The sequence below is a fragment of the Chenopodium album genome, chromosome 8 (genome assembly GCF_948465745.1).
Source record: "Chenopodium album chromosome 8, dcCheAlbu1.1, whole genome shotgun sequence".
NCBI lineage: Eukaryota > Viridiplantae > Streptophyta > Magnoliopsida > Caryophyllales > Amaranthaceae > Chenopodium > Chenopodium album.
Window position 1 is genome coordinate 18,503,094 of NC_137841.1, and position 26,076 is coordinate 18,529,169.

At 35.8% G+C, this 26,076-nt stretch overlaps 1 protein-coding gene across 2 annotated transcripts; it reads right to left on the minus strand.

Annotated features, from left to right (window-relative positions):
• LOC145641742 (uncharacterized) lies at positions 1–26,030 on the minus strand. Of its 2 annotated transcripts, XM_081692677.1 has the most exons (8): positions 25,735–26,030; positions 18,776–19,168; positions 9,522–9,595; positions 9,030–9,419; positions 5,361–6,681; positions 2,908–3,002; positions 2,570–2,711; positions 1–1,201 (listed from the first exon to the last, which is right to left on the minus strand). In XM_081692677.1, exons 1-8 carry the CDS (start codon positions 25,973–25,975, stop codon positions 552–554), a joined length of 3,306 nt encoding a protein of 1,101 aa, XP_081548803.1. In that variant the 5' UTR covers positions 25,976–26,030; the 3' UTR covers positions 1–551. The 2 variants fall into 2 exon arrangements, with proteins under 2 accessions (XP_081548803.1, XP_081548804.1); XM_081692678.1 differs by lacking the exon at positions 25,735–26,030 and having other exon boundaries at positions 9,522–9,603; positions 18,776–18,970.
• Positions 26,031–26,076: the final 46 nt, after the last annotated feature.

Below are 26,076 nucleotides of genomic sequence, written 5' to 3' on the forward strand. Positions count from 1 at the left end.
TAAGAAGAAAAATGGTTACTTTTGTGAACTTCATTCATAAACATCAGTGATACAATACAATATAGGAGCCTATTAGTAGCTGTATAATATCACTATACCAAAATGAGAATTCTGCTGCAGATGTTCTTTCGAATGCCCCACAAATCTGAATTCTGTTTCCTTCCCTATTTCTATTCAGGTAAGCAATACTCTAACCTAAAGGCGATAATAAATAGAACAAACTGAGAACATATTGAACAGGAAATACTGGTAAATGTTACAGATATTGGAATAGGGAGTGTGGAGCAGGACACATCTCTTTCATTCCTTCAAAACCTTCGAACATTCTATTCTTTCATATAGTTGGGGAGACATCATATACATTACCAAACATAAGATGTCAAGCAGCCAGCAGCCTTGTTACGCAAAATAGTCCCCCACCCCCTGCAGCCTTCCCAACTTCATCCTCAATGCTTCGATCAAAGGGAATTCATATTTACTGAAAGAAGTCTTCCAGAACATGGGTGAGGCACTTCAGATAAGACACATCTCCATCTTGTAAGGCTAAGCTCTCATTTGGGCCACTGAAGATCTTCAACACTGCCCTCTTGAAGCTTCCACGATCCTTCAGCTATCTCATTTAAAAGCTGGTCCCAATTCCAGCCGGAGTAGCCCCAGAAGAACCACAAGTCAGTAGCAGACAGATTTCCTGCTTCAATATCCTTAATTTTGCCAAGTGTTTCCAATTGATCAAGGAGATAGACACCGGGTAGAACTTGAGGGTATTGATTGTTGAAAGAAATCCTCACCAAGGAGACAAGAGGCATTTCTGGTTGAATTACTGGGCCCCCAAAAGAAACATGAGCCCCTTCAAGTACTTTTACATCTTGAAATCGAGGTAAAGAATCCCAGCTGGGGATAGGCTTGTTAACAATCAAACCTTGAAATCCTACACCATGTTCAGCACCCACAATGAGAATCTTGGCTTTGTTGAAAAGGTTTGAATCATCCAAGTGCTCAGTGGCAACAAGAAATGATCCAACAACGGGATTTGGTGTGATTGGCTTTTGTATTATCGCTGAATTTTGTAACTCTGCATTCTGCAAATTGGTTCCAAAATATTCATTTGTGACATCAGAAGTTTTTTTGGTATCTCTACTCATTGCAACTCTGACTTCATCATCTTGATTTTTTTTCTCTTCCAAATCAGCACATAAGTTTCCTACAAATAAGTAGACAAAAATTGCATTATGACAATTGAACCCACTAACAGGTCTAATTACTTAAGTGTGAATATAATAATTCAAGAACAAGGTGAGTGTGCAATTAAGCCATAGATTAATAGTGTCTAACCTGTAAAATTATTACATCTTCGTTTAATAAAAGGCTAGTTGAACTACCTTCTTTCACTCAAGTACTTCGTAGGAACTAATAATTTAATAACTGTGTAATGGATAAAGGGTCAGTTAAAAATAGCACTTCAGACAGCGTAAGTGCTGTGTATTTCCCCTACTCTGCTAATGGAACGAGCCTCTGAGAGGCATTAACGTTGATGACTTGATGTTATAAACACAATGTCATTTGTTATTGGCGTGTAGCATTAATGCATGGTACTGATAACTGTCACAATGTCATGGATAGATAGGCAGATCACAGGTAGGTCATGGTTGCTGTGGCACGTTTTTTGGGTTTGAAGCTTATATACTTCATAGTGGATTTTAATAGTTATATCAAAATACTATGATGAACATATAATTGTAGTTGTAAACAACAACAACAACAACGACTTAGTCCCAAGATGATTTGGGGTCGGCTAACATGATCCTCATAACTCATAAGGAACCATCCAAATAGGAAAAAGAGCATAGAAATTCCAAAGATCATGGTTAGTGTTATGATTGTAGATGTAACACTAACAGAAATCTTTCCGTCAAGAATAAAATAAAATAAAAGCCTAACAAAAATCTTACACATCTCCAAATAATTGTAGTCAAATACTAACATACTGCTTAGTGATTGCAATCAAAATTTTCCAGCTTATTTAATATCCAAACAGCACCTATTCAATATTATACTCACATAATAGCCACATACTGAAATCAAAGGAATAAACTCAAGCGAGCAAAGCTAAAATGAAGTAAATATCCGCAGGTGACTGGTAATAATGGTAAAGTAGAACTAGCGTCAAAACTATTAATTTTTACTTCGGCTGCAAACAAGTATTCTGAAATTACTTAACTATACTCGGACTTTTAACAGTGCTTCAGCTAAGGACTAAGGTTATATAAAACATACTCCGTATTAATTTCATAGACACTACTGTTAGAGACAGATTCCAAACGTGTGAATCCCAAGGTAGCATGTAATAATATTTATTGATGTCAATAGGATAAAGTAAAAATACACAAAAAAAAAAAAAGATCGATACACAAGTCATAATAACCAAACATAAGTGAAAACCAGGGTTTGGTACACAGGAGTCATATTTTATTTTATTTTTTTTGTTGTAGGGGGGGGGGGGGGGGGGGGGAAGGGGCGTGTTGGAGGTATTCAATTACAAATTGTGAGATATGATAATATCTATGTATACCTTTCTGTCTGGCAAGATGGTCAGAACTACTCCCATGGTTGGCTATAAATTTTATTATGTCTGTAACCATCATATTTCCATCATAAACAATAGCAGTCTTCCTCTCTGCTGGAAATAGCAGCAAACTAGGATAAACTTCCTTCTGCAAGTTTTACACAAAATATGTCAATACCAATATAAAGTTCCTTTCTCTTTTCTTTTCTTTCCTTTTTGGCCAATGCAGTTTTCACATTTCTTTACATGACAACCAAGGAAAAGAGGAATTTGGAAATGTAAAAGGCTCTTAAAAGCTACATTTTGTTAGTGCATAATATAACTATATGGATGATGGGACTTACTTGACCCATTGATTTCAGGATCCAACTGCATTCATTCACCATGCAATCAATCGAATAAAAAACTGGCATCTTTGAGACATCATGCTTCAAGTTATCTGCGCCACATTAACATAATAATATCATTCTCTCTCCAACAAGATGTTCTGAAAAAGTTATATAGACATTCATAAAAGTCTTTACAAACAGAGAGTAATAGGAGATTTTCATCATGTGCCACCAAGGCTTATTGAAGTTCACCATGTTCCCTAAACGTTTTATGAATTCACCAAGTTTTTAAAATTTTGCATGCATATCCGAGGGTTTGGCACAATAACACTTTAGTAAGATGTTTAATTACCCCCTTTATTTTTTTGGGAAAAAATAATCCCACCCTTATAAAATCTTCTTCAAACGGTCTCCACTCTTATAAAAGTAGAAGTAATCCCAACTTTTTGTGAAACCTTCTTAAATTGAGCTATTTCACCGGTTACCAGATGTAACAGTCAACATTATGCTTATTTACAAAAGTTTCTCCGGCCTCCCCACCTCCCTCTTCGATCTCTCTCCCCTCATTCAGTACCCTATGGACTAACACTCCATTTTTTCCCTCTCTTTTCTTGCTTTCCATATCCATACCCTCATTCATCTCCCTTTTTGAAAGGCATCAGCTCAAACAACAACAAAAGCAGCAGCAAACTAAATTTATACAAAAAACAAGAAGCCATAGATTAAATTTATACACCCAAGAGACCATAGATCAATAATTGAAAGCATCACTGGTACAGAAAAATAACAATTTCAACCAAATCTTTAAACTAAAAAAGAACGATTTCCCAAATTATACCATAGAGGGAGCATGAGGGAAGTTGTGAGTCATAAAAGAAATTACTGTATCATTCTCTCTAATTATCAATTTGTTAGTAAATCTTGCCTGTTTCTACAATCAATAGCCATGAAGATCAGGGGATTTTTATTTTTCCCCACTGCCCTTCTCATTGTCTTCTTGGAATAAGATTGGTCATTCCTTGGCAGGGGTGATGTTGATGTGGTGATATGTGGGTTGTGCAGAAGGATGTGGTGGTTGTGGTGTCTAGCTGTCAGGGGTCTTGGACTCTGGAGCAGTAGAGCACGGTGAAGAGTGGGGCTGAACACAGCTCCCATTTGAGCAGGGAGATGGGGCTGTGTAGGGGGGAGGAGAGAGAAAGGTGATGTGGACAGGAGAGGAGACAGGGGGATAATAATTTTAATTAAATTCATATAAAAATCTACACAATTAGAAAGAAACAAGTGTCACACTTGTTATGCTGGCAAACAACAGGTGATTGACAATTTTAAGAAGACAGCTCTTTTACAAGTTGGGACTGGTGTAATAAGACCATCCAAAAGTGGGATTATTAGAGGTAGATTTTTCTTTTTACTCCCTACTTATTTGATTCTGCACGTCTTTGACCATTGATATCTTTAGTTGTGTACTAATTACAATTATAAATATTTGATAGATTGAAACTACGTATTGAGAGAAATCTAACAAGATATCACATGGTAAAGTTTTTTCTTACATATACATCACAAAAAATACTTATATGTCTTAAAACATTGACCACATGAACTAAAGAAGAGTGGGAGAAGAAAACCTTCACCAGCTTAATAGAGAGAAATTGAGGAACAGACTTAGGGCAGGTTTAATAGAATCAACATGCTATCAGATTTTAAATGAAAGATTTACTTACATTGTTGAGGATACATGGTGAGTTTCAAAAAACATTATGTATTGTACATGGTGAAACCGATTAGGTCTGCCACAAAGGTTTGATCTCAGTGAATTAAAACATACAGCAGAGTGAACAGACTTTGACCATGACAAGTGTGGAAGGAGCCCATCAACTAGAACTGCAATCATGACTCTTTCTGGAGAATAAAGAACATTAGATCTGTCCAAATATACAAGACTGTACAGATTCAGTTCATAGGGTTTGGTGGGGCAAAGGAGATAAATATTCTTTGGAGAAATCCAGGACGGTAATCCCGAGGAGCATTTGGCTGGAGAGGAATGGTAATCCTATTTACAAACTTTATCTTTTACTCTTTTAGTAGGTCACAGTATACTTCCTTGAATATCTTCTTATTCTTTTGTCACCGTAAAAAACCTTCTTATTCTAACAATTTCAAATTCTGCAATATCAGACATAGAGTTACATGATTCCTTGCTTCTTCCACATATTTGTTTTTACATTTTATTTATCCACCCAGTTTTAGTTCTTCTGAATAAAACTGACCATGCATTAGTTAGGATTACATCTTTTCACTCTGTTTAGGCATAGGATGAAGGAGCGAGTTGGGGATTGGAAAGTGTTTAACGAAATCTGGACAATATTTAAAATGCAATACTCTGTAGATTATTTCGAGGAAAACAAAAAATTAAGAGACTTTAGCATTTACATATATGGAAAAAAAAAAAAAAAAAAAATACCTGCCTTGAGAAAAAAGCTTTTTGCTTTTTGTTTCAGACTCAACCATGTTTACATAGCCTTTCAAGGCCCGGTAAACTTCACGAACAATTAATTCCATTCTCTGACAAATTCCACACCAGCTACTGCTGAAAAGCACTATCACATCTTTATGCCATGCATTGAGTGCATCTTGAGCATTGGGCTCACCAGAACCAAGAACTAACTCAGAAAAAGTATCAGCTGTAACAACAGGGATGGAATCCTTTTCACGAAAATCAAGATTGACAAATGGAGGCTGTGGCATTTCAACAGATTTTCGCAAAGATCCACTGCGTTGAAATGGAATAAGGCTACCATTTAGAAATTCTTTAATAAATGCTGATAGAGATACAATATCATAATTTGCTTCTTCAGATAAGACATAATGTTGCTGGGACAATGGATCAATGATCACTATTCTTGGAACTTGTGAGTCTTGAGTAAGAGATCTGAGAAGTTTGTAGTTACCATCACTAAAGAAAAACGAACCAGTAAAGGAACTTAAATGACGCCTAAGACCTGAAAATTCTGTTTTTCCTGCATTTGGTTGAATATCTAAATCTACATCTTGGCCAGATCCAAGTTTATGATCATTAGGAGACTGATAGGAATCCCCAATTCCAGACTCTTTAGTAGCAAAATCAATGGATACTTTCTTGTTACTGTACTCAGATGAAGCTTCAACATTAATAGGCTTATACAGTTGCTCCTGATCTACAAGGGGTGCAACTTCATCAGTAGAATCCTTGATTTTTTCATTGATACTTTCCTCAGAGGCAACAACTGACTTGATGGATGAATCCTGATTCTGACTTTTCAGAGAAGGTAACACATTTGCTATATTTATGTCTATTTCATCAGAAAGCAGTTGAAAACCTGCTTCTTTTGCAAGCGAGTTTAATTTCGCTTGCTTTCTCTGCCCAACCAATTTTGTCAAGATCTCATGTAAAGAGCCACTTTGCGAGGCCTCATTACCAAAGGTAACCTGTTGTCCTTCATCAATTATCATTATCGACATTTTATCATCCAATTTTATCTGAGAAGAAGGTGATACCAGAAACCTATGATTCTTAAACACGCTGGTTGACTCTTGATAAGTGTGAGGTGATCCTTTTGTTGGATCAATACTTTGCCAATCAGTCGGATGTGATTTCCAATACTGTAATGCAAGTTCTTTGAACAAACGAAGAGCTTTCTGACTACTTTCTCTAGTTTTTACAGAGTCTGATGTTCTATCTACAAAAAGTACAACTGATGGTTTATCAACAGCGAGGGCAGGTCTAAGGCCTTTTCCATCATCTGGCAGCTGCATATTATAATAAAACAAATCAAACAAAACTTAACAAGAAAGATGACCTTCATGTACTAGTCAGTTGATAAGCTACAAAACAGGTCAGTAGCAGTCATCGAACGCTTTAAAAGGAGTGCGGTTTCCAGTTGTCAGGACCAAATTTGACATGCATATGAAGAGAATTTGACAATAGAAGAAAAACATGGAACCTGATTTAATATTGGAATTAAATGACCTAAGTTTGATCCGACTCAGCTAGACCCGAAATTATATGAGGCTTAAATTGAATTACCCATAAGAAGCTAATTGGAAACAGACATAAAATCAATTCGATCCGTACCCAACTCAATATACTCTTTACCAACCTGAATGAACTCGATCAGAACCTAAGCTAAACAATCGATTGTAGCCTCTACTTGTTATCATAGGACAACTAATGTTTGACAATCAGAGAACAGAGGTGGTATGTAGTCTCTCTAACATCAATTATAAGGAAAGGTTCAAGTAAGGGAAAAGAGAAAGATAAAACTGAATGAAAAAATCAAAACCCTTTGGTCATCATGTTTTTTTGGTTGTGCTGGGATAGGATTTTGATGTTCCTATATGGTATTTGTTAACTAGAAATTAAAATCCATAAAAACCTCCTTATAGCTATGAAATCAATCATTTCCCAAGTCACCTCCTAGATCATTAGCCACCACCCTAACCGTTTGTTTATATCCTATACTCTATAGACATAGCTTCCCCCATTCAAGGCAGCAACCATCACCATCTTTGATACTATGAATCATTTTCTCTTTACACTTTCTTTATCATCACAATTCAATTCAGTAGTACATGGTTCAATTCGGCCTTTAAATTTCCAATTGGGAAATCTACTTCAACCATTACCAGTGAGCGGAACTTGGTGGGTTGCCATGCCTATGATGGAGATAACTGAGTGTAGAAGTACGAGTTGGTGAGTGGAACAATGGTATTGGTGGCATTAATAGTGGTCTTATAGGGTGGTGTACTAATTTTTAAACCAACTGCAATTTTTTTTACTCATACACAGTGTGCATTTTTTTCCCGTTTCCAGAAAATTGTAATAAAAAATCAGCTTAAAAATTCAAAATATGCACATCTACAAAGAATTTCATGCATATTCAATTAAAAAATTGCACACCAATCCTTATATAGTTATATACTTTGCGTACATATAAATCTTTTTCTATAATTGACATCCCCAACTGCCCGACCAAATGCCCCTTGATCCTTCCGTTCCTTCATACCTTAACTTTCATTTTTTTTAGATAAATGATTATGTTACTCGGACTTGACACAGGTATGTGTCACTCAGCTATTTTGTGAAACATTTAGCATGATTTAAAACTAAATTGAAGTTGTCTAAGGTCCTGCCCATGTCTGACACGGAACCTTGAGGTGAAATGCAGAGTCTGAGTAATATAGATAAACAATATAATAGACTTCTTTTAAATCAAAATTAAATGATGGAAAACATATACATTGACAGTATCCCAATATCCTAATCAGAAATTAGATGGTTATTAACTATGTCGAAGCGTTTTCATATTAAAAAAACTTAATTCCTGGTCAGATCCATACCAGAGTATGTTACCCATATCCAGGTCCAAGAAATGCTAAAAATTTCCATAAAATTGCACCTAGAAGGTTATTACACATCAATATGGTAAGTGGCAAAGCTCCCTACAAAGATAAATAAAACTTACAATTTGGTTAAAGCTTTGATCCAAAATAATTACTCATATATTCCAAACCTAATCGATTATTAGAGAGTGCAACATCCATCATAACTACCAAAGCGTATAAAGTATGAACTAGATCCAAATTGTTGCTTCTTCACTATTTCTTTGTTTATAACCAGATTATTGTTAAATCAATGTGTAAAAAGCATCAAGGGGGCACCAAGTTGATAGGGGAGGATTTTGTTGAAAGAAGGTGAATACAAATATAAAGTTTTTTATTATTATTATTTAAGGTGAAAAAGAAATAAGGTAACTAGTATATTTTCATGTTTTAAAGGAGTGCTGGTTGGAAAAAGTGGGAAGGTATTGTTGTGATATAGGAAGTTTATTGAAAGACATGCACTTTATGAGAAATGGGATATTTAATGGAGGACAGAGGGAGCCCTACTGCACTTAAAGCTCTGCTAGATTAATCAAATATAGTTCAAAGAATAGAAAATAACAAATCAACAATACTTCTTTTCTAATTGTATATGGTATAATAAGCATTCAAAATTGTGAAAACATCCAAGCAGCAAATCAACTGTTCACATGCATAGAGAGAAGGGGTACAGCATGAACATTCCAATAAGTTGATGATCCAATGTATGGAATTACCTCCAGTACTGGCAGATCATGCATCTCAAGAGCCTTTTGAAGATGTATTTCATCTTTAAATTTCCTTAAGCAACTAGGACATCCAGTATAGGATATGATCACTGACCATTGATCAAAATCTTCAGCACCAAGAGTCGAAAACAATGACCTATCTGATACAAAGCCATATCTTTGTCTTTGAGGAGGAAGATACATATCTCTTGCCAATACCATGAACTTTGAGAAGAACGACTTAAATTTACTGAATTCTTCGAAGCTGCAGGATGTTCCAGATGTAGGCTGCATATCCTCATTAGTTGAAGCTGTCCTATTTTCAGCACTGTATTCTCCAACCCAAGGACTTTCACCACAAACATGTTGAACATCACAGTTCGTATCATTTTCTCCATCCTGTTAATAGAGGGAGAAAAAAACTAAAGGTTAATTGCTATGATAAACATTAAGTTTCACATCAATGTCATTATAACAAGTCATCACAAAACCACAAGTCACCTGAAGGTTTTTCTGACTTCCAGATACCAGAGTTTGATCAGTTTCTCTATTTAATTCCCCCGGAAAGTGACTACCTGCAAAACTAGGTTTTCTAATGTGTCACTGAGCAATCATACATTATATTCCACATCACATATCAATACCACAAAATGCTCCTATACTCTATATAGATGGTGTTGCGTAAGGATCGGCTTTCTAGATGAACTCATAAAGCCTTTCTTCAGATATACTCATACAAAGATAATAAGATAACACATTTTTTCCTAAACAAGGAAGAAGAGGTTTATTAAAATGTCCATGCTTTCCTTTTAATTTAGTTATCATACGCCATTTGGTGACACCAACATAACGCTCATGTTCACGACTTACTTTAAGAAAAAAAAAATGTTTATTAAACCTTGATCCTTAAGCCACAAAATGAGGCTTCACCAATTTATTTAATTGCCATCCTCCAACTTTAGGAGGCCAAATGATCTAGAATCACATCATAACAATCTATGGCTGATTCAATTTTAAAACAATACAGTCATATCGCTGATTAACATCCAAACTTATCTGTAAAAACCCACCCCGACCCCCAATTAAGCAAGTGTACACATGTCATTTTGGAAGGGTACTATGGATAAACTACCTTGGCACCTTAAAATTTTTAAAAGAACCAAATAATGTCGGAAGTGTTGGTTACATGAGAGAGAAAGTAAGCTAGGATATAAATAACAGACATGATAAAAAAATTTGTGACAGTTCATAGTCTTGGGAGTGACCTGGCCACTCAAAAGCAGAGAAGTTGTTATTTTTCTAGGGTTAACTTTAATATAAATAACACAACAACAACAACAACAACAACAATGACAATCAATCATTATTCTTATTCCTAGCTTAGACTTTCTCTCTCTAAGCTCGTTCTTCCTCTGCCATGGCGAGGAGAAAAGCGAAGAAGGATTCGATCGGAGGGGAGGGAAGCGCGCAGAGGGTTGTTGATAATGGTGAATTTAGGGATGAAAATGCTTTGCGATCTCATTTGAGAAATGGTGAGGGTTCTTCGTCGATTAATTTTGGGAATTTAGAGAATCTGGATGATGTGCTGCTTTCCCCTGAACAATCAATGCATGAGCTGATTCAAGGGTCAAGGATGAAGTCCAGATTGTCAGAATGGATGAATGTGTTGCAATCGAAGGATAGAATGGATGAAACAGTGAATTTCGATGGTCTGAAAAACAGGGTATCTTCTGCTGAGGTACCTATTTCTATTTCTTCTTCTTCTACGAATTTACTGCAATTGTCAATTGATGATGTCTCTGATGAAATTGCATACTGGAATATGAGTATTGTGGCCTTTGTGATTGGGGGAAACCCGTATTTGACCTCTTTTACTGGGTTTTGTAATCGTATTTGGGGGGAGAAGAATATTGATAAAGTAATTCCGATTAAGAAAGGGGTTTTTCTGATTAGATTCTTGAATGTTGAAACTAAGGAAAAAGCTCTTAATTCTGCTCATATTTTGTTTGATAATCGACCTGTGTTCTTTAAACAATGGGTTGATGGTATGGAGATTGATTGTGATGAATTCAATAGAATCCCTGTGTGGGTTCAATTGCCTGATCTTCCTTTGAAGTTTTGGGGAAAGAATTGTCTGGAAAAAATTGTGGGTATTATTGGTACTCCAATTAAACCTGATTCTGCTACCCAGAAAAAGGAGAGAGTGAGATTTGCTAGATTCTTGGTTGAGGTTGACTTGGATGGTGAGTTTATGGAGAAAATTGAATTCATAGCTGAGAATGGAACTTTGGTCCGGCAGAAAGTGATCTTTGAATGGAAGCCTAGGAAGTGTGAATCCTGTTTGCAATGGGGTCATGATACAAATGAGTGTAAGAAGGTGAAGAAGGTCTGGAGACCTAAGGTTGTTCAGGATAAGCTTGGTGATGAAGTTGAACAACTTGTTGAGAATGGTCCACCTGTTGATGGTGTGGATCAGGGATTCATTACTTTAAGGAAAAGGCCTGGGGTTAGAAATCCAAGTCCTAGCACTCCTGTTGTGGTTAGAAATTCATTTGCTCAACTCTCATTGGATGCTGATGATAGTGAGCAAGGGAATGATGGTATTGAGAATGTGGTGAATGCTGGTAATATTGGAGTTGATAAGGGTGGCGCCCCCACTCTGGGGCTAGATGGGAATGGATAGAATGCTTGTTTGGAATGTGAGGGGTATTAATGGCTCCTCAAAACAGAAGGAAGTGAAACACTTTCTTTTGAGTCAGAAGGTTGGTTTATGCTGTTTACTTGAGACAAAAATAAAGAGTGTGAACTTCCCTAGTTTGCATAATAATATGTTTCAAGGCTGGGGTATCACTTCGAATTTTTCTTTGATTAAAGGGGGTAGGATTCTTGTTGCTTGGCTTCCAGATTTTTTCCAGATTCAGATCTTGCAGATTCATGCTCAGTTTATTCACTTGAGAGTGAAGAATATGACAATCTCTAATGAGTATTTTCTCACAGTGGTGTATGGTGTAAATGATAATCTAGGTAGAGAGGAGCTGTGGAGTTGGTTGAAGGAGATGGGAGGTAAAATTCAAGAGCCTTGGATCATTTCTGGGGACTTCAATTCTCCTTTGAATTATGATGACAGAGTGGGGAGACCTATTACTCATTCTGAGATTGATAGTTTTAGAGAATGTGTGGGTGTTTGTGAAATTCAGGATATGAAGAGTATTGGTGGAAAATTCACTTGGAATAATAAGCAGCGGGGTGACAGCAGAGTTTATTCTAAAATTGACAGAACTATGGTGAATGAGGCCTGGATTAGTGTTTTCCCTGATTCTCATGTTCATTACCTTCCTGAGCTTTACTTTGATCATTGTCCAGCAGTGATTAAGCTTGATAAGGATATAATGGTGGGTAAGTCAGGTTTTAAGTTTCTTGATATGTGGGTTTCTCATCCTGCTTATCATGAGACAGTGAGGAAGGCTTGGGAGTTGGATCTGTATGGGGTTCACATGTATCAGATTGTTAAAAGATTGAAAGCTTTGAAGTTTGAATTAAAGAAACTTCATAAGTCTGATTTTGTGGATATTGAGAGTAAGTTTAATGTGGCTCAGATGAATTTAATGAAACTGCAGAAAGATATTCAGAGTCATATTGATGATGATAGTTTAAGAAACAAGGAGATTGAGATGTTGAAGGAGTTTTCTCAAATTAGAAATCAGTATTTTTCTTGGTTGTCTCAGAAAGCCAAGATTAACTAGCTTCAAGTTGGGGATGAGAATACCAAGTTCTTTCATAGAAGCATTAAGATGAGAAAATACAGGAAGAGAGTGATAGCTGTTAAGAATACTTCTGGAGTTTGGTGTGATAATACTAAGACAGTGTCTGAGGCTTTTATTGAGTATTATAAAGGTCTTCTTGGTGATGATCCAGGAGAAAGAGTCAGTGTATGTAGTCAGGTGGTGCAAGAAGGGTATGTGTTGAATGATGATCAAGTTCAGCTACTCTGTAGACCTTTTTCAAGAGATGATGTAAGAAAGTCTATTTTCTCTATTCCTGGGGCTAAAGCTCCAGGACCTGTGGGTATAACAGCACTTTTTTCAAGTCTTCTTGGAATATTGTTGGTGAGCAAGTGACTGATGCTGTGTTGCAGTTTTTTGAGAATGGTCAGTTACTTAAAGAGTTGAATTGTACTATTCTTACTTTGATCCCTAAGGTTGAGCATCCAGAATCTGTCACTGAATTTAGACCAATTGCATGTTGCAATGTCTTATACAAGTGTATTACAAAGATGTTGAGTAGCAGACTCAAATTAGTATTGCCTGATATTATTGCTCAGAATCAGACTGGTTTTATTGAAGGGAGACAAATTATTCAAAATATTAGTATTATTCAAGACATTGTTGCTAGATATGGTAGAAAGGCTTCTCCTAGTGGTTGTCTTTTGAAGATTGACATCAAGAAAGCTTATGACTCTGTCAAATGGGATTTTGTTGAAGAAATGCTGGTTGCTCTCAATTTTCCTAGAAAATTCATTGACTTGGTTATGGTGTGTGTTAGAACTCCTTCTTTTTCCTTGGCTATTCATGGTCAGTTGGAAGGCTTCTTTCATGGGAAGAGAGGTTTGAGGCAAGGGGATCCTATGTCACCCTTACTTTTTGTGATTTGTATGGAATATTTGTCCAGACTCTTGAAGAAGGTTGCTGAGGACCCTAAATTTCATTTTCATTCTAGATGTAGAAGATTGAAACTTAATCATCTAGTCTTTGCAGATGATCTGATTATGTTTAGTAAAGGTGATTTTACTTCTGTTCAGTTTATGTTAAGGGCTCTGGCTACCTTTGCTGCTGCTTCTGGGTTGGTGGCTAATGAAGGCAAGTCTAATATGTACTGCTGTAATGTTGAGCAGACAGAGAAGATTAGATTGCTGCAGAATTCTGGTTTTTGTGAAGGTTCCCTTCCTTTCAAGTATCTTGGGGTGAATGTTGGCACTAAGAAGCTATCTAGGGATGATTGTCAATGTTTAATTGATAAAATTACTGCTAGAATCAGATGTTGGGGCTGCAGATCTCTCTCTTATACTGGCAGAACCCAGCTTGTGAATTCAGTGCTTATGTCTCTTCAAATTTATTGGGCTTCTATTTTTGTCATCCCAAAAGCTGTTCTTGATGGTGTTGCTGCTATCTGTAGAAACTATCTGTGGGAAGGGAAGGTTGTGTACTCTAAAGCCCCCCCCTATAGCCTGGGATATTGTGTGTAGATGTAAGAAACAAGGTGGCCTTGGTGTTCAGAATTGTTATAACTGGAATATAGCTGCTATTGGGAAGCTGATTTGGAATATCTCTCAGAAAAAAGATAGTCTTTGGCTTAGATGGGTCAATGAAATGTACTTGAAGGGCAGAACTTGGAAGAGGTTTCAGTGTGCTCACAACACGAGCTGGAACTGGAAGCAATTGTGGTGGGTTAAGGATAAATTGAAGGAAGGCTATGTTGGTAATAGTTGGTCTGGAAACTCAAATGGTTACACTATTGCTAGTGGCTATAATTGGTTAGAAATGCAATATTCTAATGTTGAGTGGGGTGACTGGGTTTGGAATAAACTGAATATTCCTAGACATAAATTTGTGTGTTGGTTGATAATGTGGAGAAGGATTCGAGTGAGAGCTCAGCTCTGTAAAATTGGGGTTATCAATAATCCTTCCTGTCCTCTTTGTGATGATGGAGAAGAGACAGTGGATCATTTATTCTTTGAATGTGAGTATAGCAGGAAATGCTCTTATTTTCTGAGAAAGAAGCTGATGATAAACATGGATCCTATGAATATAGAAGACTGCAACAACAAGATTAGAGCTATTAAAGGCAGATTCCAGAAACAGGTGCTTTTCAGTTGTTATGCTGGGTTGCTGTATGTCATTTGGAGTCAGAGAAACAAAGTGGTCTGGGATAAATGTATTATGCAGCCTGAGAAGGTGATTCAGAAGCTGTAGAGTGATCTCTTTCATAGAATTTCTTATGTCATGCCAGTCAAGACTAGCAGAAGAAATCAGATGTGGTTCAAGGAGCTGTTTAGTAGATAAGAGTAGTGTGCTGTTTTGTTTTGTTGGCTGTAGGAATTTGTGTTGTAATTGTTTTTGTTTTTGCTTAGGGTTCTTGGCCCTTTGATGTTTTTACTGCCTGTTTCTTGGTGTTTAATAAATTTTTTTAAATTTTTCAAAAAAAAAAAAAAAAAAAAAAAAAAACTTTAATATAAATAAAAATCTCTCTATCTTCAATAATTCCGTCCCTTTCATAGCCTAATATCAATCTTGTTTCCCATATTCTGCATATTAATCTGATTTTCCAGATATGAACAAGTTTAGTACATTACACTTTACACATAAGGATCTCATTATCTACAAATCTACCCACCAGATTTTCATCCATAAAGAATTCCTCATCTCCTTCCACAACATTAACTATTTTCCTAGCCACCATCAATTTTGCTTCCCTTTGCATGACTCCTTGCAAAATTATGCATGCTCTCCCACATTCAAAGCATCCATCAAACCTATAGAATATTATGCATGCTCTCCCACATTCAAAGCATCTATCAAACCAATAGAATAATGCTGGATGTTCCTTACTAAATCATGTAATATGAAACCAACTAAACAAGTTTATAACCCTCAATCATTATTGATGCCCACCCAAAAACATAAGGATATTGTATTGATGTATTGCCATAGCATACCATAACAATTGTGATTTCTCTGTCTCCCACACACCAACTCACTTGTCACAAAATAAACACTAGAATTAAACACAACTAGACAAGTCGTCTGCTAAAGAAAAAACAAAATTAAAAAATTTAAAAGAAAAAAAGAACAAAATAAAAAATAAAAAATAAAAAATAAAAAATAAAAACCAATGGTTTCAACCTCAACAATTCTGAAGGGAAAAAAGCAAATAGCAACCTATTAAAGTAAGACTTTAGCTATAATTTCATGATCGAAACCTTCCAGCCTATCACAATGACAGTCATGGAACCACTTTTGTGGCCAATGTGGATTGTTTGTGGGTATTGCAACATAATAACACTGTCACATTGGTTTTTACAATGCGGTAGCAATGTGAGGAAGTGGACAAGACCTTGCTGGGTAAAGATTCAGCCCAAAAATAGACCCATCAGCTAAAAACCACCAACCATCCCAATCAAAGTATGAATAGCATGCCTAAGGTTTACCTTGGTGCCAATGTATTAAAAATCTCAAAGCACAGTACCTAGGTGTACCAAGGTACGCCTCTTTGAAGCACAGTTCAGATATGCCTCATGTGTGCCTTGTGCAAATCTTATGCATCAATGCATCATGCGCAACAAGTGTGCCTCTTTGAATGCACCTCTTCTTGAGCAATAAAAGTGCTCTTGCCCATTCTCCTAGTGCCTCAACACCTAGACACTTTTTTATACATTGTTAGGCACTATGCATGGGGTTACTAATGATTTTTTGAGCTAGAAAACACATTTAAAGAGACACACCTTGAGGCACACAACTTCAATTTTTACTACCCCTAAAAGGAAGGGGGCACAAAAGGTCATTCCAGGTTCAATAGGAGTTCACCTTAGTACTTAGCAGCTTAATATAGTGTGTTTGAATAAAGATAGAAGAATGAAAAAGAAGGGGAGGGAGAGGAAGGAAAAGGGAGGGGAAAATGATGAGTTTTCTTTCCAAATCTCTCCATTGTTGGAGAAATCAATTTCTTACAATTTATTCCCTTCAGCCCTTTTTAGTTGGGAGGAAATGGGAGGAAAAGAAAAGAAAGGAAAGGAAAATTATGGCTTCCTGTTAAACAGAATTTCATAGGAAACTGACGGAAAATGGAAGGAAAGCTCCCTTCACAAAGTCTTCCCTTTCCTTTCCTCCCAAAATTGGAGGAATTTGAGAGGAAAAGAAAGAAATTAAATCTATCAAACTTTAAATTAGTTTTCCCTTCTCTTTCCTTCTGTCATACCAAATAATAGATTCCTCTTTTTTCCTTTACTAATATTAAACCAAACATTAGATGATATAGTTTATTTCCTTTCCCTTCTCTTCCTTTCTTTTCCCTTTCCATCTTTTCTTTTTCTTTCCTTTACTAATACTGAACCAAACAAAGCCTTCATTTGTCTTTCCTCCAATTCCCTTCCTTCTTCATTTGTTATCCACATGAAAGATATTCCATCTCTCCATTTACCTTCCCTTCCTTTCCCTCCATTTCCTACAAATCCAAAGAAAGGATAAGTCGTCCTAAACTTCCATTGGGTTTTTTCTTTTTTTTTTTCCTTTTTTATGATAAAGGAAAGGAAGGTAATCGCTAAGGTTAAACAAATCAATATGCTTCCGCCCCCCCCCCCCCCCCCTCCCCACCTCATTAAACTGACTTAATATATGATTAGCCAAGTAACCTTTATTACAAAAGAATTTATGATTGTTAATACAAATTATACCTCCAATTTACATATGCATAACTTCTGCATCAGAATGATGGTGTTCAGATTTGGCATAATAAATAGAGAGAGAGAGAGAGAGGAATAGAAAAATTCAAATATGTGTAGCAAAGAATGAAAAAACAGAGGAAGAAGAACGAATAAAAAAATTGACTTCTCTCAGTTACACTATCTCAGCATTTAACTCAAACATGCTATGATAGCTAAGATAAGGTATTAAAATCAGTTTATTGTAATAAGTACTCCCTCCGGCCCACATTAGTTTTGACAATTATTATGGCATTTATTCTAAGTGATAAGTAGTTTGATTATCAATCGTTTTGTTATTTAAAAAGTAGATTTGAAAAGAGATGGTGGGGTACTATATCTTTGAAAAAGTAAAAATTATATGAGATAGTATATTTTGTTGAACGTGAAATAGTAAGGGACTGTAACTTTAGATAGTGGAGATGAGATGTATTAAATAATAGTACCATAGCAATGTCTTTCAAAAATTAGAAGTATAACAATAATTTGGGACAATTGAGAAAAGGAAGGTGTAAAAATTAATTTGGGATAGAAGGAGTAACTAAATAAATACTACCTTTGTTTCATATTATTTGCAACATTCACTATAAATGGATACTACACATTATGTGTAACAAATGTTATGTTTCCTTTCTAAGTTGTCATTTCTCTGTATCTCTCTCCTCATCACATGTGTCTCTATCTTTCTCTCTCCATTTAACACTCACAAAAAAAAAAAAAAAAAAAAAGGTTAGGAGTCCGTGTCAATGCCTTTGTTGCACATAATATAAAACAGAGGTATTAAATTAAAAAAACTAGTAACAAGAAGCCAAATAAAAAAAAAAACTAGGAATAATGTACTTTATCAGTGCCAGAATTAGATTTCATCAACAAAGGATTAATCAGTTCTGCAGTGAGGAAATAACACCAACTAAGTTGCGTAATACTCCTTCCTAAGTCTTATTTTTATCAAAAACCTATTCAAATTGATTGATTCTACAAAAATACTTAACTTACAACAATATAACAAATATAGGATCATTTATAGTATGAGGCAACTAGAATTGCTTGATCTCAAAGCCTCACAACTTAAGACATTGATACATGCAAATAAAAACACAAATGCAAAAAAATCTAACCAGCAAAGAATAGGAAAAAACACTTGCATCAAGCTCACACAAATTCTCGCAGCCTCTCTTTTATTTGGAAAATCCACCAACTAGCCTATGATATATGATGGAGCACAGAAGCACAGAAGCACAGAAACAGAAAAGGAGCAAAAAATCATGATTGTTTGACATACCTTGCGCAGTTCGATAGCCAGTCTGATCCACAAGCAACTTTGAGGTCCATCCGCAAGATTCTAAGAGGACAATAGCCTTATCGGTTGATGCAAGAAACATCTCCATGTCCTTGGAATTGCCAATTCTCTTAAGAGGAAGGTCTTCAGTGGCAAGTGACATTATATAATAGACAGAGGATAATATATCTCGTTCTCTGTTGATTCCCTGATACTTAAAAGACATGCCATGATGATAACAGAGAACTGTAATTCCCTCTGCAGCACCAAAAGAATCAGCCAGTGTTTTTTCAAGATTGCGGTATACAAGCATCAGCTTCAAGGAGCTATACATCTCTTGTTCTTTAGACAATTTCTGAGATACCTCATTCATCAAAGAACGAGACTCTCCACACCCTATATGAAAAAAACGAATAATTTGACAGTGTATACAGAAATCTATTCAATTACATAAGATTTCAGAAAGTAAAAGAATAAATAATCTCCAAGCCCAAAAAATAACAGAAATGCAAAAATAACATAGAACCAAATGCACACATTATTTACACAGACATCAGAAGGGTGACTATCAGACCTAAAGAATGATGATGCATTGACTAGATAATCTATATTCTATTACAGCTAACAGCCTACCATCAAGCCCTAGGATGAAACATGGGCTTGTTTTCTTCACAAAAATAAAAATGGACAATTGTTCAAACACATCGATTTCATATCTTTCTAGCATCCTTTATAGTCACAGCTAAAAAATTTTTGCTCTATTTTTTCTAAAACCTTTCTTTTCTTTTACTCCTTCTGCCCCAAAATAAAGCTTACACTTATCTATTGCACAAGTTTAGGAAGGTGAATAATAACAAGACATAGATTTGGTTGATCAAAGGTGAATATAAAAAAACAAGACAGTGGAGTTTGGTTGTTAAAAAACGACTAAAAAAAGGAAGATAGTGTGGTTTGGCTGATGAAAAGTAAATAAGTAAATAGATTTAGATGTTATTGGTCTTTTATTTAGGGACTAGATTTTTGGTTGAAAGGGAACTTTTATTTAGGGAAAGAAGTAGTAAATAAAAATGGAAAAAGTTTACACCAATTCCCACAAAGATACAATGCTAGATTGCTTACACACCAAGCTTCGGCACGATCTAATCGCAAGTTTTAACTTTGCCATGAATGAGTTGTGAAAGTTAAGTCAAAATTGAGGTTCACCGTTAAGGCACCTTGGGACTCAAAGTACCTTACCTTCAATGACACATAATGGGAAGGACTTGAAAAGTTGAAAGAAGCAAAAGCGATAAGAGAAAAACCTATGGAGTCCAACCTTTCCACATCAATACAATTATTCTATCAACCACAAAAGCACGTGAAGATAGCTTAGTTTTCAAAAGAAAGGCATCCAAAATTTCACATGGGCAGCAGCATTTCATCTATGATCTTGTTTGCACCTAAAGAAAAATGCTAGACATTCGATGAAAGAGAGAGCAGGAAATGGCCACCAGAATATTGTTTTCAAAAGTGTCTAAACTTGCTTATTGCTTCTCCAAATCGTAAAACACCCAAATTGAATACATTACTCCTTAATACTTGGGTGATCCATCCTAATTACCTGATTCATCTTTTTACATCATGTCCTATGCAAAACCACCTCAATTTAACCTCTTTTTCACAGCATTTTGGGTGTTAGTTTCTATCACAAGACATTGATAAGTGACTTTTATGTCACTTTTAGGGTGTTTATTGAGTCATTTTCCGGCTTATTTTCCAATAATTTAGCCCATTTTGTCCTTTACTTCTATTATTTGCTTATTCTCGTCTTTTATCTTTATTTTGAGTATTTTAGTAGTTTTTAATAGTTTTTAGCTTATTTTCTTAATTTATTTAATTTATCTTATATTCTATGTTTATATTTTAAGTTTTTAGTTCTTGTTTTCTAATAAGTTCCTAGTTTCTCTCATTTTCTTATTTTATTTTATATTCATGTTTGTTCTCTTTATTTTATTTAATTTCTTTTGATTTTATTTTTTTTATGTTATTTTTATTTTATTTTATTTTATCTTTATTTTATTTTATTTCGTGGTAATACCCTCGTGTTTTTGGTTGTAGGTGTTCCGGGTTTCAAGTTCAAATCGTGTTCGGGGTCCAAGGTTCGAGGCACAAAATTGAACCAAGCTCCACCACTGCTTTCCCCCAACAACACCAACACCAACTGCCACAGCAGCCACCCAAACCCACCACCAATCCACACCCAGCCGCACACCACCACCTTCAGCCACCAAACCACCAGCACCACCACTGCTTTCCCCCAATTCACCAACTGCAACAGCAACAAACACACCACCTCCAATCACCTTCCCCTGCTTCCTCACGCAAACCCCAACACCTCCAACCACCACGCAACTCCCCTGTTTCTACCAGCCGCCACTAATCTCCGCACCTCCAACCACCTGCCACGCACTCCCACCAATCTCAGCACAACACAGCACCGTCACACACTCACCAAACCACCACCAATCTCACCTTCACTCACCACCTATCACAGCCACAACAACGCCCACAACAACCACCTCACGCAACCACTTGCGAACCACCACCTGAACCACGCAACTCCCCTGATTTCCCTCTCCTCTTCTCACTGACCCGCAACATCAAATCAACAACCAATTAACCACCATTTCACACCCCATGTTCCACCGTCACACCACTCACGCGCAAACCACCGCAACCAATTCGCCACCTCACCCTACTCGCACCACCTCCAATCAGCCACGCAAAACCGCAGCAATCTCCACTCACAAAACCACCTGAACCACCAATCACCCCCCGTAACAACCACCAGCCCTTCACCCACATTCGACCACCAAACTCCAACCCAATTACTCACCAATTAAGCCACGCAATTCGCCTAACACCCAAACTCACAGAGCAACCAATTCGCGCAGCCCTGTCAGAAAGCGCACAAATTGGGGTCCAAAATCAGAGTCGAGGCAGAAGCTTTGCGCGACCTGTGCGCGTCTTCTGTGCGGGCGCGCAATTGTGGGTCAATCACGAGCTTTTCACGTGATTTTAATGAAAATCGGACGGCCACGATTTGATGCTAGATGATGATAGTGTTGATGAACGGTGAGGATGATTGTTTGCTGTTGATATGGTGAATGGAAGCAGCCAAAATTCGAAAGGGAGAAGGGGAATTAGGGGAGTCTGATGTTTTGTGGTTTGGGTGGGAATTTTGGGGATTTTGGGGTTTGTTTTCTTTTTTCTTTTCATTTTCTTTTATTTTATTTGATTGTAGTTTTGTTTTTATTGGTTTTTAGTTTAGTTAATTTATTTGTTTTATTTAGTTTTATTTCTTTTTAGTTTCTTTCTTTTATTTTATTTTTTATTTAACTTGTATTATAAATACCCCTTTGGGGTTATTTTCTCACTTAACTTTTCAATCAACATTTTATTTTAGATAGTTTAGATTAGTTTAGCCTTTATTTTCTCTCTCTTAGGGTTAGTTTAGGAGTAGTGTAGAGAGAGAAAGCTTGGAATTCCATGGAGTTTTTGAGAGGTTGAAGAAGCAACTTTGTGGAACTTCTTCTCATCTATCCAATGAGCATTTTCTAACTTTCTCTCATCTTTATTTCTTGCTTAATTCTTAGTTTTATGCTTTTTGTTTATTGATTTGAGTAGATTAATTAGTTTATTTGTTTAATCTTGTTTTTATTCTTATTTTACCTTGTTTTCCATGTCTTTCTTCATTATGTTAGCTTAGATTTTGTTCTAGGGAAATGGATGAAGGTTATGTTAATAAATTGAATGATTGATTGTGATTAGTATGGAATTGTTTCTCGATTATTGTGTATGGATGATGCTTTTATGGATTAGAATCTTTCTAGCTAATTGATTTTATGTTCTTAATTGTGCTTTCAATCGATTGTGCGAGAGTGAGTTGGTTGAGAGCCCTAATTTCTTCCATACCTTTGCTAGGCTAGTTGCACGAGAGTGAATTAGTTTAGTAGGATAATTAACATGCTTAATTGTGCGAGAGTGAGTTAAATGTGTTGATTGTTCCTAATCAAGGTCATTTTCATCTAATTGTATGATGTTATTGAATGTATTGATGTAATTGGATTCCACTTTCCCTAGTTTTAGTTATTTGTTCTTAGTTATGTTTAGTTGAACCTCTCTCTATCTCACAAGCTTTCCTACTAGTCTAGTTAGCACAAATTGATACACTTAGTCCTTTAGGGTTCGACCCTTTACTTGCCACTAACTAGTTTAGTGTAAGTTTAGGTATTATAAATTTTTAATTTGGTTAGGGTTAGTAGTCCCAACGACCTACTTTTACCCGCGATCAAACATACTCAATACAAAGTAAAAACTTTGGTTTATAAATAAAGTTGGGCGACTTTGGGTTCCCTTAGTGAGTCTAGTCGAGCTTCATCAAATTCGCTTCACTTAGACAATAAAAAAGGACATGATCCATTTTTCCATGCGATTCATTTTTACAATAATTAGCCAGCATCAAAGTAAAAACAATTTCCCAGAAGAAAGAAAAAAAAAAAGTACAAGGAAATGAAATTTTAATCATTCTATATATTGTTACTGACATTTTATCTCACAAAGCCTAGGCAACAGATTAGATTTTGGGTATGATTTATGTTATAAATTCTAGTAGCATTTGGTGGATACTATAGGTTACAAATCTTTCACTTGAATACTATTGATTACTTTTTAAAAGATTTATTAAATGGCTATAGTAACTCATAGTGTCGTCTACATCAGATCCGAAGATGTAATGGTGAAAGCAATCCTCCAAGTGAAAGTGAATGTGAACATACCATAAGATTTATATCTCACAAAGCCTTGAAGTAATTATATTCGAGAAAAATATAGTTCTTCTCTAACACCAATTCTCCATGTGAAAGTGAGTGTGACCATACCATAAGATTTGTATCTCACAAAGCCTAATTGAAATAATCATATTGGAGAAAATTATGTAGTTTTTCTTAGCTACAAAAATAAAACCATAGCAAATTATGAAAATCTCCATAGACTCTTCCTTCTACTCAAATCATACAAAAATAACCACCCTAGGCAATTGAATTGACAAACTAGATATGAATGTCTATAAACCTCAAAGTGCCAAAAGGGATAACATTAGGCTTCCAAAGTCCATAAAAAGAATTTTAAAAAATAAAGAGAACAAAGTTACTTCCTACGTTGTTTTTTACTTGATCTGCTTAACTTCTACACTATTCCCCACCCCTCCTTTGATTATCTTTTGTGAATTATTACCTCCGCTATCCTAAGACTTACTCACTTTTCGTTTTCATCCGCTTTTCTAAGTTCTACTCACTTTTACTTTATTATTTTATGATAATTTGTTGTTCACTTTTAATTATACACAACCTCACTTTGTAGAGCCAACTTTTATTCAATAAATCTCTTACTCTCGATCTCTCAACTCTTTAATCAAAAGTACCTACATCTATATGTATGGTTCCCATTTTTTATTATCCTTAGTTTGCGTAGCTAAAGTGAGTAAGACTCGGCAAAACAAAATAGGTAGTATATGTAAAGAAAAACATATTCATATAGGATCTTGTTAGATTCGCCTCAAAAAGTATATAATATACTTCCTCTATTTATATTTACTTGACTAACATTCTTAAAATGGAAATGTCATATTACTTGACTCATACTATATGTGGTAAACTTTTGGTGGGTAAATTCTCTAAGTTACCCTCAAAAAGTGCACATAAGGGCAACTTTTGGAGTAAGAAGGTAGGTCATGTGCAAAAAGGGCCACAATACTACAATTTATCTCTCCTCTCCTTAAATATTGTGCCCAAAGCTATGGGTCAAGTATATAGGTTCGGAGGAAGCATAACTTTAATAATTTTACCTAAGGAGAACTAAAGGTTAAAGTTCTACATTGGCAAGCATGATAAATGAAACTGGTCGAGTAAAAAAGAACGGAGAAAGTATTGTCTATCCCCACCTAGTCACCTATTTCCTACTCTTGAGCCCTGACTTCTTCGAAGGAGAATATATGAGAGCATCAATTTCTAACTAGAAATTCTATAGTTTTTGCATCATTTGATGTTTAAAAGTGGTAGAGATGAGGGAATAATAACTTAATTACCATGGTGGGATAGTACATGGAAATATGGAATGGTGTATAAGCCCTGATCCGAAGCAAGTGCCTCCCACAAATAAGAGTCCACACTCCAAAATAAGGATTCAGATTTGAGAGGAAATTATCATAACACTACCACTTTACCAGAAAGGAGTTTTTCGAGACATTAAAATCCAAAGAGGTCGGCAAGTAGCTACTTTCGTTCATATTTTGGACTACTAGTCGACAAACTAGAATTGAAACCACTAGATTGTCCCTCTTCACTTTCCCATGATTAACTGAAAAAAGGATTTTAAAAGCCTCTCTGACTTCTTAGAGACAATCTATGGGATACTAAAAGGAAAGATGAAATTTAGGAATACAAAACGATAGGGCTAAACAAATAATCAAGCGATGCTTTAATTGTTAGAAGCATTGTCCGAAAATAGAGAATTTAACAATTTGGTTATAGTTTTACTTAATATCACAAGTCCTAAACTACTGTACCAGCTTATCAGATTCCACATTCGCTTTCATTTGGACAATAGCTTTCATCATTCTACTGTCGCATTCGATATATACGGCACTACAAGCTAACTATAAGCATTAAATGAATCTCCTATAATATTACTCCGAATTAGTTTCAAAATTCACAATATAAACTTTTCTCCTTCTATTTTGACCTACAATAATTTCCTAACTGTCCATTCACACTATAAACCAATTAAATCAACCATTTAACATTCAAATTTCGCCCAATTTATTGAATAGAATTCAAGCAACAATTCAATCAGTTCAAAAACAGCTGCAATTAATCGAACTATTGACAAATTCAAGAGATTAAAGAGATAAAAAGATAACATACAAGGGACAGTGATGAAGAGGAGAATATGAGGATGAAGACGAATCTGAGAGGAAAAATTCTTGGAAGAGAGTATCTGCCATTGGAAATTAGCAGTGTTGTTGGATTTGGCGTTGATTGTTGAAGACAACAAAGAAATTAACGCAAGCAAAGTGAATAATTTAAGCACCGCCATTGTTGAGGCTGCTAATTTACATGGATGTCTGCGACAATCGACATGGGAGTCTTCGAGTTTTCTCAGCATTTATACTCTTTTGTCCCGATTGGCGATTGCCAAATTACTATCGCACTAAAATTTGTACTCTGATCCCTCCGTTTTTATGCGCCTATATTTTAAAGAAAATT